The following is a 17,338-nucleotide window of genomic DNA, read 5'->3' as shown; positions in this document are numbered from 1 at the left end:
AGTGTGAGATCTGTTTTTTAAAAACATAAGAGTTAAAGATGCGTAGTCAAGTTGATGGCGATATGGACTAAGTTATCATAATATGGGTTGTGTAGAATTCTTCGTTGATAACGAGTAGTAGTCAACATTGAGGTGTTGGTCAGAATCACTGCTAAACTTTTCATAAGAGTGAACTATGGGCTCAAATGACAATTTCATAGAAACCTAATGTCCCTTGTAGATGTAGACGACCATAGTTAGGGACTATTTCATTTTATTTGTGTTGTTTTAATTGCCGTGTGTGTTTTATTAACGTGCGTATGTGATATATAAATCGCATAGGCACGCTACATAGAGAGTAGACTCATTTTAAAAGATCCATAATAATAATAATAATAATAATAATAATAATAATAATAGTAATATTAGAAGCCGGTGTCTTGATGTTCAGATGTACATGTTTGATTGACTACCATCGGATCAGCTGTGTGTGAGATTATGTGCGGAGATGTGGTTTACGAAGTTAGGATGACTCAAAGTCAAGACTCATGGTGTGAGATATTGTTGTCAGATTGTAATTGCGCATGTAGAGGCTTATAATTTGAGAGATGAATGAGGAATGACCCCATGGTAATGACGATATGTTGCGGTTTAATGTGATGTGTATTTTTAAAAGGACGATATTTGTTCTTCCTTTAACAAGCAGTTGGATGCCCAGCCCGTTGCAAGGGGTGGCTGACCTAGAACCATATCTTTTGTGTGAGATTCGTGTGCAGTAATTTTTGTGTGAGCATCAACCCTAACATGAACCCTTAGCGTGACTGGCATTTATTGATTGATTTATTGCCTCAGCTGATTTAGATCTACTCCAGTAATAAACGACCCTGTGTTCTGTACTTAATATTTTCTTTATTATTGTTTTCTTGCATATTAACTTAAATGGCTAGCAGGATTTCAGGATCCCTGGAGACATTGTGGACATGTGTTCGGTCCTGGGCTTGTGAATAGCTATCTCACAGTGTTGGGATAAATGATGTGCATCACACATGCTTTGTGTACATAAAAATGCGTGTTTCTCATGTGTTTTTTTTTTTTTTCTTTTTGTGTCTCGTGTCTTGTTTGTGTTGCTATTCAGCATCAACATGGTTGAAACCCATTGGTGCAGCGAATTTGTGTATTTAGGTGTAGGTTCGATCTGAACCCAAGGCTTCTGATGCTTGTAGAGTTTGTATCATATCATGTTAAGTTATTCCATTGGGAAACCAATTTTTGGCAGGATAGGCATCACTCAGACTTGTCTGCATTGAGTGTTTAATTTAATGGCCCAGTAATGTGGGAATAGCTTCAGTGATTTATGTTAAATGTTTCCATACACGTTAAGTCTTGACATATTTTGCTTTATGAATGGTAGGTACTCGGCCTTATTCCTCAATATCAGATTTTAAAATAATCCACAATGTAGAATCAATTCTTGTAAATCACTTGTATATATGTTTCATTCCTCATAATCATCAGGATTTAGTAAACCCACTTGATTTAATTAAAATTTTATAAAACCTGTTGAAAAAATGAAATGTCGTATGGCTATTAGTGCCGGGATATCCCAGGTCTTTCTATTTGACACCCGTAGGTGACCTGCGTGTTGTGATGAGGATGAAATGATGATGAAGACGACACATACACCCAGCCCCCGTGCCATTGGAATTAACCAATTAAGGTTAAAATCCCCGACCCGGTCGGGAATCGAACCCGGGACCCTCTGAACCGAAAGCCAGTACGCTGACCGTTCAGCCAACGAGTCGGACCATAAAACCTGTTCTCATTCTAATATAGATATGACACCCGTCTCTTCCTACCGTTTATGCCGCTAAGTTATTTTATATTTGATGCCCATTTGATTTTTAACCCACAAGCGACCCTGAAGATTTAATGCCGGAAACCATAGGGTAGGGGGCGGTTGCAGTAAAGAACATGCAGAAAGCAAGACTGAGATGGTTTGAACAAGTATAAACAATGGGAAAGGAACAGGTAGCAAGAAGGGAATTGGAAAGAGAAGTTAAGAAAAAGAGACCAGTTGGAAGACCGAGAAGAAGGTGGATGGATCAGATCTGAAATGACATTAGAGAAGCTGGACTGGATGTGGCGGAAGTAATGGAGCAGGAAAAGTAGAAGGGCAGAAAGGAGTGGAGGAGGCTTGTTAACCACACCCGGGTGACTGGAGTGGGACATTGATGATGATGATGATGATGATGATGATGATTGTGGTTTGTTTTGTAATATTTCTTTTTTTGTTTTTACAAGTTGCTTTACATCACACTGACACAGATAGGTCTTACGGCGATGATGAGATAGGAAAGGCCCAGGAGTGGGAAGGAAGCGGCCATGGCCTTAATTAAGGTACAGCCCTGGGGCCGTTGACCTTGATGTTAGGCCCCTTTTAAAAAACAAGCATCATCATCAAGGTACAGCCCCAGCATTTGCCTGGTGCGAAAATGGGAAACCATGGAAAAACCATTTTCAGGGCTGCCGGCAGTGAGGCTCAAACCCACTATCTTCTAAATGCAACCTCACAGCTGCACGCCCCTAACCGCACACTCAACTCGCTCGGTGTAATATTTCCTCATCTCTTCTTAGAAGTACACGTTTTTAAGGATCCTTAAGGTTTATTCAGATCTGAGTCTATCTTCTCAGTATACTGCCAATAAGTGGAACAGTTGTACACCTTATTCAAATATTATTCCAACCAAAAAGATTTTTAAATGAGTTTGCATATTGTCAGCTGTTCAATCACATCGCCCCATTGATTGTCACAGGTAGCTTACAACTTTTTTTACTGCTTGGCTACGAAGGAAAGAGAATGAGGAAGAAGAACGGTATTTATTGTACCCCAGAGAAGAAAAACTTCAGTATTCATCGGTTTGGGTTTGAAACCTATTGACGGCAGCTCTGAAGATACGTTTTCCATGGTTTTCCATTTTCACACTAGGCAAATGCCAGGGCTGTGCCTTAATCAAGGCCATAGTCGATTCCTTCCCACTCCTATCTCTTTCCTGTCCCATCATCACCATGAGACTAACTGTCTCGGTGTGACTTAAAGCAAATTGTTATTAATCGGTTCCAGAGAGAAATGGTCATTTAATGAGGTGACAGTTAAGCGAAGATGGCCATTTAGAGAGAGGTTTTACTGTATATAAATGAATGCATGAAAGAGAAAGAAAAATATAACTGAATTTTCAGCCTACCTGTGAAAATGTTTCTTGATTTATAATTACACATAATCCCATACTGGATGGATTTATGAAATAGGGTAAACAAACTTTTCTGCGTGCCCCATTTACATCAGTCAAATCTTCTTTACATGTCTCCATATACCGGGAATTACCAGTTTTCCCATCCAACTCATTAATAAAAATACGATCGTCATTCTCTTCATTCCATTTCTTTTCTAGAGCTTCTAATTTTAGTGCTAACTGCGGAAGTCCTATTTTTTTGAGAACTTGCACTAGATTGTCAAAATCACAATGGCCGTCAGTGCCATCACTAATATAATTGCACATTATTAAACATAGCAAGTTGAACTCCATGAATTTTTTGGAGTAAAAATTCAGATAACTACAGTAGATATCCTTGATCTCAAAATCTTTTTTCACAAACTCCATTACCCTGTGAATCTCATGTACAGGCAAATCTTCACACACCTGAAAAAGACCTTTCCTCACAGGATGAATGAAAGTTTCTGAAGATTCTCCACAAAAATCTATGATTTTAATAAGTTTTTGGTTCTGAAGAACTCTTAGTGCTTCAACAAGCCTGCCTTCAAAATTATTTACTTTGTTCTGCAGTGCCCACCGGTACAAGTCACAAAGCACTCCATTTTCAGAGGTACCAGTATGTTTAATAATATTATTCAATATTATTACAATAGACTCATTGATATCTACACCAAATAAAAAAATCAATGAAACTTTTTCATAATCATCTAGGTGTTGTTCCCAGACATGAAAACTTTCTTCACGAATTCTGCCTCTTAATGGTGAAGTGTAACAAAATGTTTTTGCCAGCGACATCATTGCATTTGGAACATGTCTGTAATGAAAATAAAGATAAAAACTATTAATAGTTTTCAAATAAGGAAGCAATATAAACTGAATATACTTGCACATTTTTAAAGGTATAAAACAGATTAAGTTCAGTGAAATGTTTAGTAAAGAGAGCTCCATTTCCATAGAGGTGAAACATGACTGACCAAGACTGTTCTAATATTAAAACTTTTTCATTAAAATATTAAACTTTTCATACTATTAAAACAACTGTGGTTCACTTCTACAGAAGTTGAGCAATATCTTCGGGAAACATCAAGTTTATCTGCAAGTCTGTCTCTTTCACACAGCAGAAACCCAAAATAATACACAACAGAGGCCGAGAGTATGGATATCAAGTCTATAATGCCAGCAATATGAAGATAAAGTTGGAATTCAAGAGGACAAACTGGGGCAAATATTCATTTATAGGAAGATGAGTTAGGGACTGGAATAACTTACCAAGGGAGATGTTCAATAAATTTCCAATTTCTTTGAAATCATTTAGGAAAAGGCTAAGAAAGCAACAGATAGGGAATCTGCCACCTGGGCGACTGCCCTAAATGCAGATCAGTATTGATTGTAAGGCAAGAGGAGATTACTGTGTAGCATATATATTTTTTGTCATATTAAATAGAGAGCTTGGCAGTGCCTCACCTAACTTGATTTATATTGGAGTGCACCAGGTGGTAATAATGATGATAATAATAATCACAACAATAGAGTGGTTAGAGCAAAAAAGAAAATGGAGGTAGCTTTCCAAACCACCTAGAAAAAAGGTGCTTTTATATAAATACCAAAACATCAGTTGTCAAGCCAGTACCAGTATCTCTCTATGCATCAGAAGGCCTTATCCTCTCTCAGAAATGTGCATTCACTAAGTTAGAGCAAAAAAGAGAGAAAGATTCTCCACAACATACTTTGCCCAAACTAAAAAAACAAGATCTACATAATAAAATCCAGTCAAGAAATCTACACAGAGATAGAGATCACGGACACAATGTGCAAACGCAGGGCTCGCTACTGCGATCACTTATGTCGGATGGACGACTCTCGATGCACAAAAATGTATTTTTAACAATTTTGACTTAAAAAGACAATTCCTTGATACATTAATGTCAAGAAAGACCTCGAAGGAATGGGCCTGCAACCAGATAACGCACATAGACGAGACCTTCTCAGAATAAACATCGTGACTTTTGTGCATCGAATCATCCATCCGACATAAGTGATCACCAATATAACGGTCTGTTATTGGACATTATAAATTTTCCAGCTAACTCATTCTTGGTTGCCTGCGTTTCGCCCTCATGTGCTAAGTTAGGCTCATCAGTTGGGACACGAGGGCGAAACGCAGGCAACCAAGAATGAGTTAGCTGGAAAATGTATAATGTCCAATAACGGACCATTATATTGGTATTATAAATTTACTCATTCAGGACAAATATTTTAGGTTCCCTATGGGAATCAACATCTACATCATTTGATGGCCAGGCAGGCATCTATTTTTGGAAATGAGACGTAGCTCTCATAGTGCATTGGCACTGCTGGTGGGTTCAAATAGCCTATGCAGTGGCCTCCACGGTATGAACTAGCCTTGCGTCTTGGGTGGTGTGCTAAGTCCCAACTGACGAGCCTAACTTAGCACACGAGGGTGAAACGCAGGCAACCAAGAATGAGTTAGCTGGAAAATTTATAATGTCCAATAACGGACCATTATATTGGTATTACAAATTTACTCATTCAGGGCAAATATTTTAGGTTCCCTATGGGAATCAACATCTACATCATAAGTGATCACAGTAGCGAGCCCTGCATTTGCACACTGTGTCCGTGATCTTCTCTATCTCTGTGTAGATTTCTTGACTGGATTTTATTATGTAGATCCCGTTTTTTAGTTTAGAACAACTATTAGATCTGTGCAGAAGAAATGATCTTATAATCAAAAATACATTCTTCAAAAAAAGAGACAGTCACAGAACAACAAGGTACAGTTGGGATGGCCAGTACAGAACATTGATTGACTACGTAATCACGAATAAAGATGGTGGCAGGTACATCACAGATGTAAAGGTCATCCCCAGTGAAAGCATGGACAGTGACCACAGATTGTTGGCAGTAGACTTCAAATGTAAGACTAATGAAACACAGAAAATTATTACGAAAAAACCAAGGGTTAAAACTTGGAAGTTGCAAGAAGTCCAAATAAAGGAAGAATACAAACTAAGGATTCAACAGAGTTTGCCGAAGTGTGAAGTAACCAGCGTTAATGAAGAGTGGAAGGCCTTCAAAGACACCTTTGTGGGAGAAGCCAAAAACCTATGTGGAGTTACAAGTTCTATCAAAAGAAAAAAGGAGATACCGTGGTGGAATGATAGAGTGAAAACAGCGGTGAAAGAAAGAAACCAAATAAAGAAGGCACTGGGCAAGGAAAAACAAAAACAGGGACAAGAACGAAATGAACAAGAAATACAAAGACTTCAAGGAGTATACAGGAACAAGAAACTTGCTGTAAAGAACACTGTAAGGGAAGAAATGGAATGAGTTTGCAGACAAACTGGAAGAGGACAGTAGAGGAAATATGAAATTGCTATACAGAGTAGTGAAAAACAAGCGACGGGATCAACAGACCATAAAAGCAATAGAACGTGATGATGGAACTCTGGCACAAGAAGAGGGAGAAATTAAACAAGAACTCAAGATCTATTTCGAAAAGCTGCTGAATGGAGATACAGAAAACATAACAATGGATAGAGGAGAGCCAAGTCGAGGAACCACAACTGAACCACCAATTACATGGCTTGAGGTTGAAAATGCGCTAAGAGCATGAAGAGACAAAAGGCAGTGGGCATAGATGAACTAAGTGCAGATATGCTGAAAGCAGCGTGAATTCCAGGAATCCAATGGCTCTACAGACTGCTCAACAAGATATGGGAGGAAAATACTATTCCTGAGGACTGGAAGATGGGCATCATTGTACCTCTGTTCAAGAAAGGAAGCCGATGAAAATGTACTAATTACCGTGGTATCACACTACTGTCTCATGTCCTGAAAATATTGGAAAAAATAATAGAGACCAGAATCAGAGATACTGTTGAACCAATTTTGGAAGGAGAGCAGTATGGTTTCAGACCAGGAAGGTCAACTACAGACCTTATATTTGCAATTAGGATGCTAATGGAAAAATACTGGGAGAAGAACAAGCCTTTATTTCTAATATTTTTGGACACTGAAAAAGCATACGACAGTGTACCAAGGGAAAGAATTTGGCAATGCATGAAAGAACTTCAAGTGCGAGACAGCCTCATAGACAAAGTGAAAATGTTGTATAGTGGGAATAGAAGCTGTATTCAAGTAGGATGTGGTTTGTCGGACTGGTTTGAAACAAAGAGAGGAGTGTAGCAGGGCAGCTCATTGTCACAACTTCTATTTATTATTGTAATGGATGTATTAATGAAATCTATTAAAAGGAAAGAACATGGAGATATCAAAGCCTTGACATTTGCAGATGATGTTGCGATCTGGAGTGACTCAGAAGAGGAATTGGGAGAGAGAATGCAAAGCTGGAATGAGGAGTTTAAGAAATATGGTTTAAACATCAGCAAGACCAAGACGGTGGTGATGAAAGTGTATGGGGAAGGAGCAGAACCAATAGTCATGTTAAATGAAGCCCTTCCAGTTTTCAAATACCTGGGTAATGTTGTATCAAATGACAACCTAACAAAACATGAGATGAACAATCGAATCAATAAGGCAACACAATTTTACCACCAGGTAAGACACCTGCTGTGGGATGAGCAAATACCCATGAAAACAAAAATGACATTGTACAAGTCCTATTATACACCAATTCTAACATAGTCTCGAAACCACAACACTGACCAACAGAGATAATTCCAAACTTCAGGCAGCTGAAATCAAATTCCTACGCACTATGATCCAGAAAATCAGGAAAGACAAGATTAGGAATGAGAAAATTAGAGAAGAAGTAGGAGATGATTCTCTCCTCAATAAGATTCAGATATCAAGACTGAAGTGGTCTGGTCACATGAAGAGGATGCCAGTAAACAAAACTGCAAGGAAGGAATTTGACAGAAACGTACAAGGAAGATGACCCGTGGCAAGGCCACGAAGGAAATGAATAGATTTAGTTAAGAACGATGTACTGCTGAGAGGTCATGAGTGGGACAAGTTGGTGGAGGAAGAATGGTACAAGGATAGGATGAGATGGAGGAGGCTCATATACTACACCCAGGAAACTGGAGATGGTTTAGGATGATGATGATGATGAAGAAGAAGTAGATTGTACTATTGTACTTGAAGCAGAGCAATCATTGTCACTTTGAAAGCATACATCTCATATGAAAATGTACTTGTAGTTTGGTACCAGATTCAGCTCGATATATGGGGACATGTTTTTAAAGCATTGGAGACTATAGCTGGTGACCAACTGATGCACTTTCAGCATTTTGCACACAAGGTAAACTTAGTTGGAGATGTGATTTTAAAAGAAATAGAAATGTCACAACTAAACCATCTGTCCAAAATGATTTTTTTTTTTTTTTTTTTTTTTTTTTTTTTTTTTTTTTGCTAGGGGCTTTACGTCGCACCGACACAGATAGGTCTTATGGCGACGATGGGATAGGAAAGGCCTAGGAGTTGGAAGGAAGCGGCCGTGGCCTTAATTAAGGTACAACCCCAGCATTTGCCTGGTGTGAAAATGGGAAACCACGGAAAACCATTTTCAGGGCTGCCGATAGTGGGATTCGAACCTACTATCTCCCGTGAAAATTGTTTTCTTACATTCAAGAAAAATAAAAAGTGCTAATATATATATATATATTTTTTTTTTTAGGAAAGCTACCTAAATCCAGTGGCTTGTGGTGTAAACACATTCATTAGCCCAGCTGTAAAAATAAAAAATTTAAAAAAATCAAAACGCAGCCCCACTCTCTTTAAACTTAACATTATCCTTTTATAAACTCTAAGTAGAAATATAACAAGCAAACAGATCTGAAAATAAATAAATAAATAAAAAGAACTTGCAAAATTACAACTCACTTGATAAAGAATATTTTCAACCACACACTCGCACATATTTTTACCCGCTGACGCTTCGCAATAGTACAGTTTCCAAAGAAATATATTGGGACTAACATTTTGTTTTTATACTTAAAAACTTTAGCCTAAACGGAATATGCAAAATTTTTCAGGTATTTTACCATCGCCGAAGTTTTACAGTTTCACTTGTTCACTGACCACAGGTACAGCAATGACAAACAAGGGAAAATATTCCTCACAACGTATACCACAGTTATATTCACGAAGAATGGCACACAACTCGCAATATACCACCATTACAGGCAAACCCATTCGTACAGAGCAACCAAATACAAAATTCTTGTACTTTGTGCTTGGCTCTATGTTTATACTGGGCAGTATTTTTCTGTGTGCATCGAAAAATATACTCTACTCGTGCTATCAATGAATCACTCCCAAAAACTTTATACATGCTGAAATCCAAAAATAAAATAAATACTTTTATTACAATTCATTTCATAAAATGGCTATTTTTATTAGCAACACTATGAGCAAGTGGCTATACTGCTTTCTCTTTGCAGCCTCTGGTATGTGGAGCTGAACACTCCCAGTGTTAGCTATTACAACTATCATGTACCCAAGGTAGCTGCTCCACCGCTGTTAAGATGCTGTGAATTACAAGCGAGGCCAACAGATATCACCCTGCTTCCCCAAGAGGAGGCGACTTTAAAAAAAAGCATGCGTCAAACAAGTGACTTGAATTTCGCTGGGGAAGCTCTCTTTCATGCCAGCAAAGAAACACAGCTCACTGGAGAGACCTGGATTGCGGTAGAGCGAGCGGCTTATAGAGACAGCTGTATTTGCCTTGACTTAGCTGGTTCTTTTTGGTTCATGTTTGTGGGTTACTGTAGTCACGTCCTAGTTCGTGAACCATGGGCAACGGCTGAGTGGCCTAGTAAGTGGTTCTGAGAGTCAGAATACCAGTTGCTATGGAATGGGAGTGGGCATCTCGGACATATTCTGAGTAATGGTCCTCCTTGTGCTCAGGCGGCTAGGACTATACAATTCACCGGTGGTCCATAACCCGTTAGAGGAGAGATCCTCACTTGGACTATGTGCAAGTAGGGTAGCATCCTGCTTCATGAATGTACCGAGCTCAGAACATTTTAAGCAAGCCTCAGACCTATGGGAGTAATGGAGTCCCACTCCCATTTGACAGGCGAGGGACTCCTTGGAAACAACTTAGCGAACGAAATGGAATTCGATGGGGAACTATCAATATTAAAGGGGCTTATGGAAGAAAGAAGGTAGAATTGGCTGAGTCAGCAAAGAGGATGCATCTGGATGTGCTAGGAGTAAGTGATATTCGGGTAAGGGGAGATAACGAGGAAGAGATAGGAGATTATAAAGTGTACTTGACGGGTGTTAGGAAGGGAAGGGCAGAGTCTCGGGTAGGGTTCTTTATCAGGAATACCATTGCACGCAACATAGTTTCTGTTAGGCACGTAAATGAGCGAATGATGTGGGTAGATTTGTCAGTTGGAGGAATTGGGACAAGAATTGTGTCCGTGTATTCACCATGTGAGGGTGCAGATGAGGATGCAGTTGACAAGTTCTATGAAGCATTGAGTGACATCGTGGTCAGGGTCAACAGCAAGGACAGAATGGTGCTAATGGGCGATTTCAATGCGAGAGTTGGGAATAGAACTGAAGGATATGAAAGGGTGATTGGTAAATGTGGGGAAGATATGGAAGCTAATGGGAATGGAAAGCGTTTGCTGGACTTCTGTGCTAGTATGGGTTTAGCTGTTACGAATGCATTCTTCAAGCATAAGGCTATTCACTGCTACACATGGGAGGCTAGGGGTAACAGATCCATGATAGACTATATCTTAACAGACTTTGAATTCAGGAAATCTGTTAGGAATGTACGAGTTTTTTGCAGATTTTTCAATGATACAGACCACTATCTGATCTGTAGTGAACTAAGTAGCTCTAGGCCTAGGGTAGAGAAAGTGAAATCTGTCTGCAAACGAATAAGGGTAGAAAATCTCCAGGACGAGGAAATTAGACAGAAGTACATGGATATGATTAGTGAGAAGTTTCGAACAGTAGACAGTAAGCAGGTTCAGGATATAGAAAGTGAATAGGTGGCATACAGGGATGCTGTAGTAGAAACAACAAGGGAATGCCTAGGAACAACTGTGTGTAAAGATGGGAAAAGGCGAACATCTTGGTGGAATGATGAAGTGAGAGCAGCCTGTAAACGTAAAAAGAAGGCTTATCAGAAATGGCTCCAAACAAGGGCCGAAGCAGACAGGCATTGGTACGTAGATGAAAGAAACAGAGCGAAACAAATAGTTGTTGAATCCAAAAAGAAGTCATGGGAAGATTTTGGTAATAACCTGGAAAGGCTAGGTCAAGCAGCAGGGAAACCTTTCTGGACAGTAATACAGAATCTTAGGAAGGGAGGGAAAAAGGAAATGAACAGTGTTTTGAGTAATTCAGGTGAACTCATAATAGATCCCAGGGAATCACTGGAGAGGTGGAGGGAATATTTTGAACATCTTCTCAATGTAAAAGGAAATCATCCTGGTGGTGTTGCAAACAGCCAAGCTCATGGGGAGGAGGAAAATGATGGTGAAATTATGCTTGAGGAAGTGGAAAGGATGGTAAATAAACTCCATTGTCATAAGGCAGCAGGAACAGATGAAATTAGACCTGAAATGGTAAAGTATAGTGGGAAGGCAGGGATGAAATGGCTTCATAGAGTAGTAAAATTAGCGTGGAGTGTTGGTAAGGTACCTTCAGATTGGACAAAAGCAGAAATTGCACCTATCTATAAGCAAGGGAACAGGAAGTAATGCAACAACTATCGAGGTATCTCATTGATTAGTATGCCAGGCAAAGTATTCACTGGCATCTTGGAAGGGAGAGTGTGATCAGTCGTTGAGAGGAAGTTGGATGAAAACCAGTGTGGTTTCAGACCACAGAGAGGCTGTCAGGATCAGATTTTCAGTATGCGCCAGGTAATTGAAAAATGCTACGAGAGGAATAGGCAGGTGTGTTTATGTTTCGTAGATCTAGAGAAAGCATATGCCAGGGTAGCGAGGGAAAAGATGTTCACTATACTGGGGGACTATGGAATTTAAAGGCAGATTATTAAAATCAATCAAAGGCATTTATGTTGACAATTGGGCTTCAGTGAGAATTGATGGTAGAATGCGTTCTTGGTTCCGGGTACTTACAGGGGTTAGACAAGGCTGTAATCTTTCACCATTGCTGTTTGTAGTTTACATGGATCATCTGCTGAAAGGTATAAAATGGCAGGGAGGGATTCAGTTAGGTGGAAATGTAGTAAGCAGTTTGGCCTGTGCTGACGACTTGGTCTTAATGGCAGACTGTGCCGAAAGTCTGCAGTCTAATATCTTGGAACTTGAAAATAGGTGCAATGAGTATGGTATTAGCCTCTCGAAAACTAAATTGATCAGATCAAAAATTAGATGTTGGCTTTTCAGGCATTTGCTCTATTAACCAGCATTTCGTCTTAGGTCTGACACTAGACTCGTCAGAGTGGGATGTGTCAGACCCTACCCACTGATGCTGGGGTGTATGCAGGTGATGGTAATATAGTAAGTGAGATTGAATCAAGGTGTAGTAAAGCTAATGGAGTGAGCTCGCAGTTGCGATCAGCAGTATTCTGTAAGAGGAAGTCAGCTCCCAGACGAAACTATCTTTACATCGGTCTGTTTTTAGACCAACTGTGCTTTACGGGAGCGAAAGCTGGGTGGACTCAGGATATCTTATTCATAAGTTAGAAGTAAGAGACATGAAAGTAGCAAGAATGATTGCTGGTACAAACAGGTGGGAACAATGGCAGGAGGGTACTTGGAATGAGAAGATAAAGGCTAATTTAGGAATGAACTCGATAGATGAAGCTGTACGCATAAACCGGCTTCGGTGGTGGGGTCATGTGACCAAGACGACGATGGTTAGACTCAGTTTCTAACGATTTAAAGATAAGAGGTATAGAACTAAATGAGGCCACAACACTAGTTGCAAATCGAGGATTGTGGCGACGTTTAGTAAATTCTCAGAGGCTTGCAGACTGAACGCTGAAAGGCATAACAGTCTATAATGATAATGTATGTAATGTACGTATGTTTTTTTTTTTTTGTTTTGTTTTTTTAGCTTGATAATTAAATGTTCTGAGGAATAATAAGAAAATGTATATACAAAATTCTTTGCCCCAGCAGTGCTGGGGTAGCTGGGGTTCAGTGCACACCACTGTCTAAATCTTCCAGCAGTAATATTTCCTTTCTCTGTACTCACATGCTGGAACTCATAGTTTCGATCTGTGGAATATACTAACAAGTATTTAGATGCTTTAAAAGATTGTTTTTCAATTTCTGGATGAAAATTTGTTACAAAGCAGTTATTCATCCCTCCTAAATATTTTTGATGATGAATGTCATTATTTTGAAGTATAGCGTCAGGATAAATTTGTGACTCAGGTCTCAGTCACAACTAGTAAATTAATTATCCAGTTGGAGGGCTCTTCCTACCCTTTTGCATGCAAGTTGTGGGATGAAGTTTTTTTTTGCGTCGCACCGACACAGATAGGTCTTATGGCGATGATGGGACAGGAGAGGGCTAGGAGTGGGAAGGAAGCGGCCGTGGCCTTAATTAAGGTACAGCCCCAGCATTTGCCTGGTATGAAAATGGGAAACCATGGAAAACCATTTTCAGGGCTGCCGACAGTGGGGTTCGAGCTTACTATCTCCCGAATACTGGACACTGGCCGCACTTAAGCGACTGCAGCTATCGAGCTCGGTGGGGATGAGTTCTTAACTTCATGCACAGTGCTACAAAGGTGTGCTGGGGCCTATTCCACAAAAGTATGGTCTTGTACATTACAAGTTACTAGTGTGGGTTCTTGTAATGTATGGAGTTGTACTTTTCTGTTCCACAAAAGATTGAAAGTCTCTTGTATATTACCAGTGAATTGTTACAAGTTTTACAAGTGACAACATATCAATAAACACACTACGTCATAGCATGAATCAGCTGTTTATCTTCATATTCAATTCGTTGAATTAGATTATGCTTGCCGCATGCTATGACGTTATTTTTCACTTTATTTCTTTGATGATACGAAATTACTCCATTATCACCCATCCTGTTCTTCTGTGATCCTCGCATATGTTCCACGATAGTCTGACATACCTTGGTCTGTCATTAGGAATCAGTTGCCGCTAATAACGATATTCGGCCGCCAAACTTAATTGTTACGAAATTGCAAACTCTGCATGAATTGTTAAAATGATGTCAAGAAAAACAAAGTTATTCATTTTGAAGGAAATAGAAAAAAGGGAAGAGATTTGTTTTGGTGCATTCAGCGAGATTCTGAAAAAACAAGACAAAATAAATTGCTGGATGGAAATATTTGACTTGGGAAAAGCTCATGGAGCTTTTGAGGGGAAAAGTTGGGCGTATATAAGAGATATTCTGCTCATTAATGATTCCAGGAATGTCCTTCTTGGAACATGTTTGTTCAGTATTTTCAGGCCAACAAACAATTTGAGGAAATTTTACATCATTTATTGCATTTATATCGAAGATTTTTTAGTAACTATTGTTTAGCAGAGACAGATTTATTTCTTTTCGTAGGATGTTTTAACCTATGCCCAATATCTATCAAAAGTTCTTCCACTTGTATTGTGCTTAACCTAAAATGTTCATTGTATTGAAATACAGTGATAAACTGGAAGTTTATTCTTTCCCTGAAGAGACGGTAGTTTTCATTTTCATCACCATCACTATCACTACTGCTAGACCACATATTTGTCAAAATGTATCTGAAATAAACATATTTAAATAGCACTAGTACATTTACGTATTAATGTCCTTTCACTGGTAGAGAATACTTCCCAATTCACTAGTAAGTTACAAGTACTAGTACTTTCGTCTAACACACCCATAAAAATTCACTGGTAATTTGTAAGTATGGAGTAGTAAAGTACAACTGTAGAAAATTCTTTTGTGGAACAGAAAATCTGGTATTTGTACTAGTTACTGCGAACCATGCGAACTCTGCGAACCATGTGACCTTGCCGCGGTGGGGAGGCTTGCGTGTCCCAATGATGCAGATAGCCGACCCGCAGGTGCAACCATATCGGATGGGTATCTGTTGAGAGACCAGACTAACGAATGGTTCATCGAAAGGGGGGTAGCGGCCTTTCGGTAGTTGCAAGGGCGGCAGTCTAGATGACTGACTGATACGGCCTTGTAATAATACTCAACATGGCTTAGCTGTGTTGATACTGCTACACGGCTGAAAGCAACGGGAAAATACAGCCGTAACTACCTCCCGAGGACATGCAGCTCTCTCTGTATGAATGGTGTACTGATGATGGCTTCCTCCTGGGTAAAATATTCCGGAGGTAAACTAGTCCCCCATTCGGATATCCGGGTGGAGACTACACGAGAGGGGGCGATCATCAGGAAGATGGATACTGACATTCTGCGAGTCAGAGCGTGGAATGTTAGAAGTTTGAATCGATGTGGTAGGTTAGAGAATCTGAAAAGGGAGATGGATAGGCTAAAGTTAGATGTAGTTGGTATAAGTGAAGTACAAGATTTTTGGTCAGTTGACTACCGATTTATCAACACAAAATCAAACAGGGGAAATGCAGGAGTTGGTTTAATAATGAATAAGAAAATAGGGCAGCGGGTAAGCTACTATGACCAGCATAGTGAAAGAATTATTGTCGTCAAGATAGACACCAAACCAATGCCCACCACAATAGTGCAGGTCTATATGCCTACTAGTTCAGCGGATGATGAAGAAATCGAAAGAATATACGAGGAGATAGAAGATTTAATACAATATGTAAAAGGTGACGAGAATCTAATTGTGATGGGAGACTGGAATGCAGTGGTAGGCCAAGGAAGAGAAGGTAGTACAGTAGGAGAATTTGGATTGGGACAAAGGAACGAAAGAGGAAGTCGGCTGGTTGAATTCTGCACTGATCAGAATTTAGTCCTTGCCAATACTTGGTTCAAACACCACAAACGACGGCTTTATACATGGATGAGACCTGGAGACACTGGAAGGTATCAAATAGACTTCATTATGATTAGGCAGAGATTCAGAAACCAGGTGTTGGATTGCAAAACTTTCCCAGGAGCAGACGTGGACTCTGACCACAACTTGTTGGTCATCAAATGCCATCTGAAGTTGAAGAAATTGAAGAAAGGAAAGAATGCAAAAAGATGGGATCTAGACAAGTTGAAAGAAAAGAGTGTGAGGGATTGTTTCAAGGAACATGTTGCACAAGGACTAAACGAAAAGGCTGAAGGAAACACTATAGAGGAAGAGTGGAGTCATGAAAAATGAAGTCAGTAGGGCTGCTGAAGAAATGTTAGGAAGGAAGAAAAGATCAACTAAGAATCAGTGGATAACTCAGGAGATACTAGACCTAATTGATGGACGACGAAAATACAAGAATACTAGAAATGAAGAGGGCAGAAAAGAATACAGGCGATTAAAGAATGAAGTGGATAGAAAGTGCAAGGTAGCTAAGGAAGAATGGCTGAAGGAGAAGTGCAAGGATGTTGAAGGCTGTATGGTCCTGGGAAAGGTAGATGCTGCATACAGGAAAATCAAAGAAACCTTTGGAGAAAGGAAATCTAGGTGTATGAATATTAAGAGCTCAGATGGAAAGCCACTTCTAGGGAAAGAAGACAAAGCAAAAAGATGGCAGGAGCATATCCAACAGTTGTATCGAGGTAAAGATGTAGATAATTTGGTTCTGGTACATGAAGAGGCTGTTGATGCTGATGAAATGGGAGACCCAATTTTGAGGTCAGAGTTTGACAGAGCTGTGAGTGACCTAAATAGGAACAAGGCACCTGGAATTGATGACATTCCCTCTGAATTACTGACTGCCTTAGGAGAAACCAGCATGGCAAGGTTATTTCATTTAGTGTGCAGGATGTATGAGACAGGAGAAGTCCCATCCGATTTTCGGCAGAATGTTGTTATACCTATTCCCAAGAAAGCCGGTGCTGACAGGTGTGAAAACTACCACACCATTAGTTTAGTATCTCATGCCTCCAAAATTTTAACATGTATTATTTACAGAAGAATGGAAAAACAAGTTGAAGCTGAGTTGGGAGAAGATCAATTTGGCTTCAGAAGAAATATAGGAACACGTGAAGCAATCCTGACTTTACGT

The 17,338-nt window shown here is 39.6% G+C and overlaps 2 protein-coding genes across 2 annotated transcripts in view; both read right to left on the bottom strand.

Annotated features, from left to right (window-relative positions):
- The window catches only part of LOC137501181 (caspase-3-like), a 59,075-nt gene extending 55,037 nt beyond the window's left edge, over nucleotides 1-4,038 (bottom strand). Inside the window, exon 1 of the mRNA XM_068228042.1 lies at nucleotides 3,222-4,038. Within this exon, the coding sequence (XP_068084143.1) occupies nucleotides 3,222-3,638 (417 nt within the window). The 5' untranslated portion in view covers nucleotides 3,639-4,038. The remainder of the gene's footprint in view (nucleotides 1-3,221) is intronic.
- LOC137501180 (putative serine protease F56F10.1) overlaps nucleotides 1-17,338 on the bottom strand; it is a 519,998-nt gene that overhangs the window by 392,753 nt on the left and 109,907 nt on the right. The window lies entirely within an intron of this gene.

This window comes from Anabrus simplex, chromosome 6 (assembly GCF_040414725.1).
Source record: "Anabrus simplex isolate iqAnaSimp1 chromosome 6, ASM4041472v1, whole genome shotgun sequence".
NCBI classification, from domain to species: domain Eukaryota; kingdom Metazoa; phylum Arthropoda; class Insecta; order Orthoptera; family Tettigoniidae; genus Anabrus; species Anabrus simplex.
This window is presented reverse-complemented; position numbering and strand designations above follow the sequence as displayed.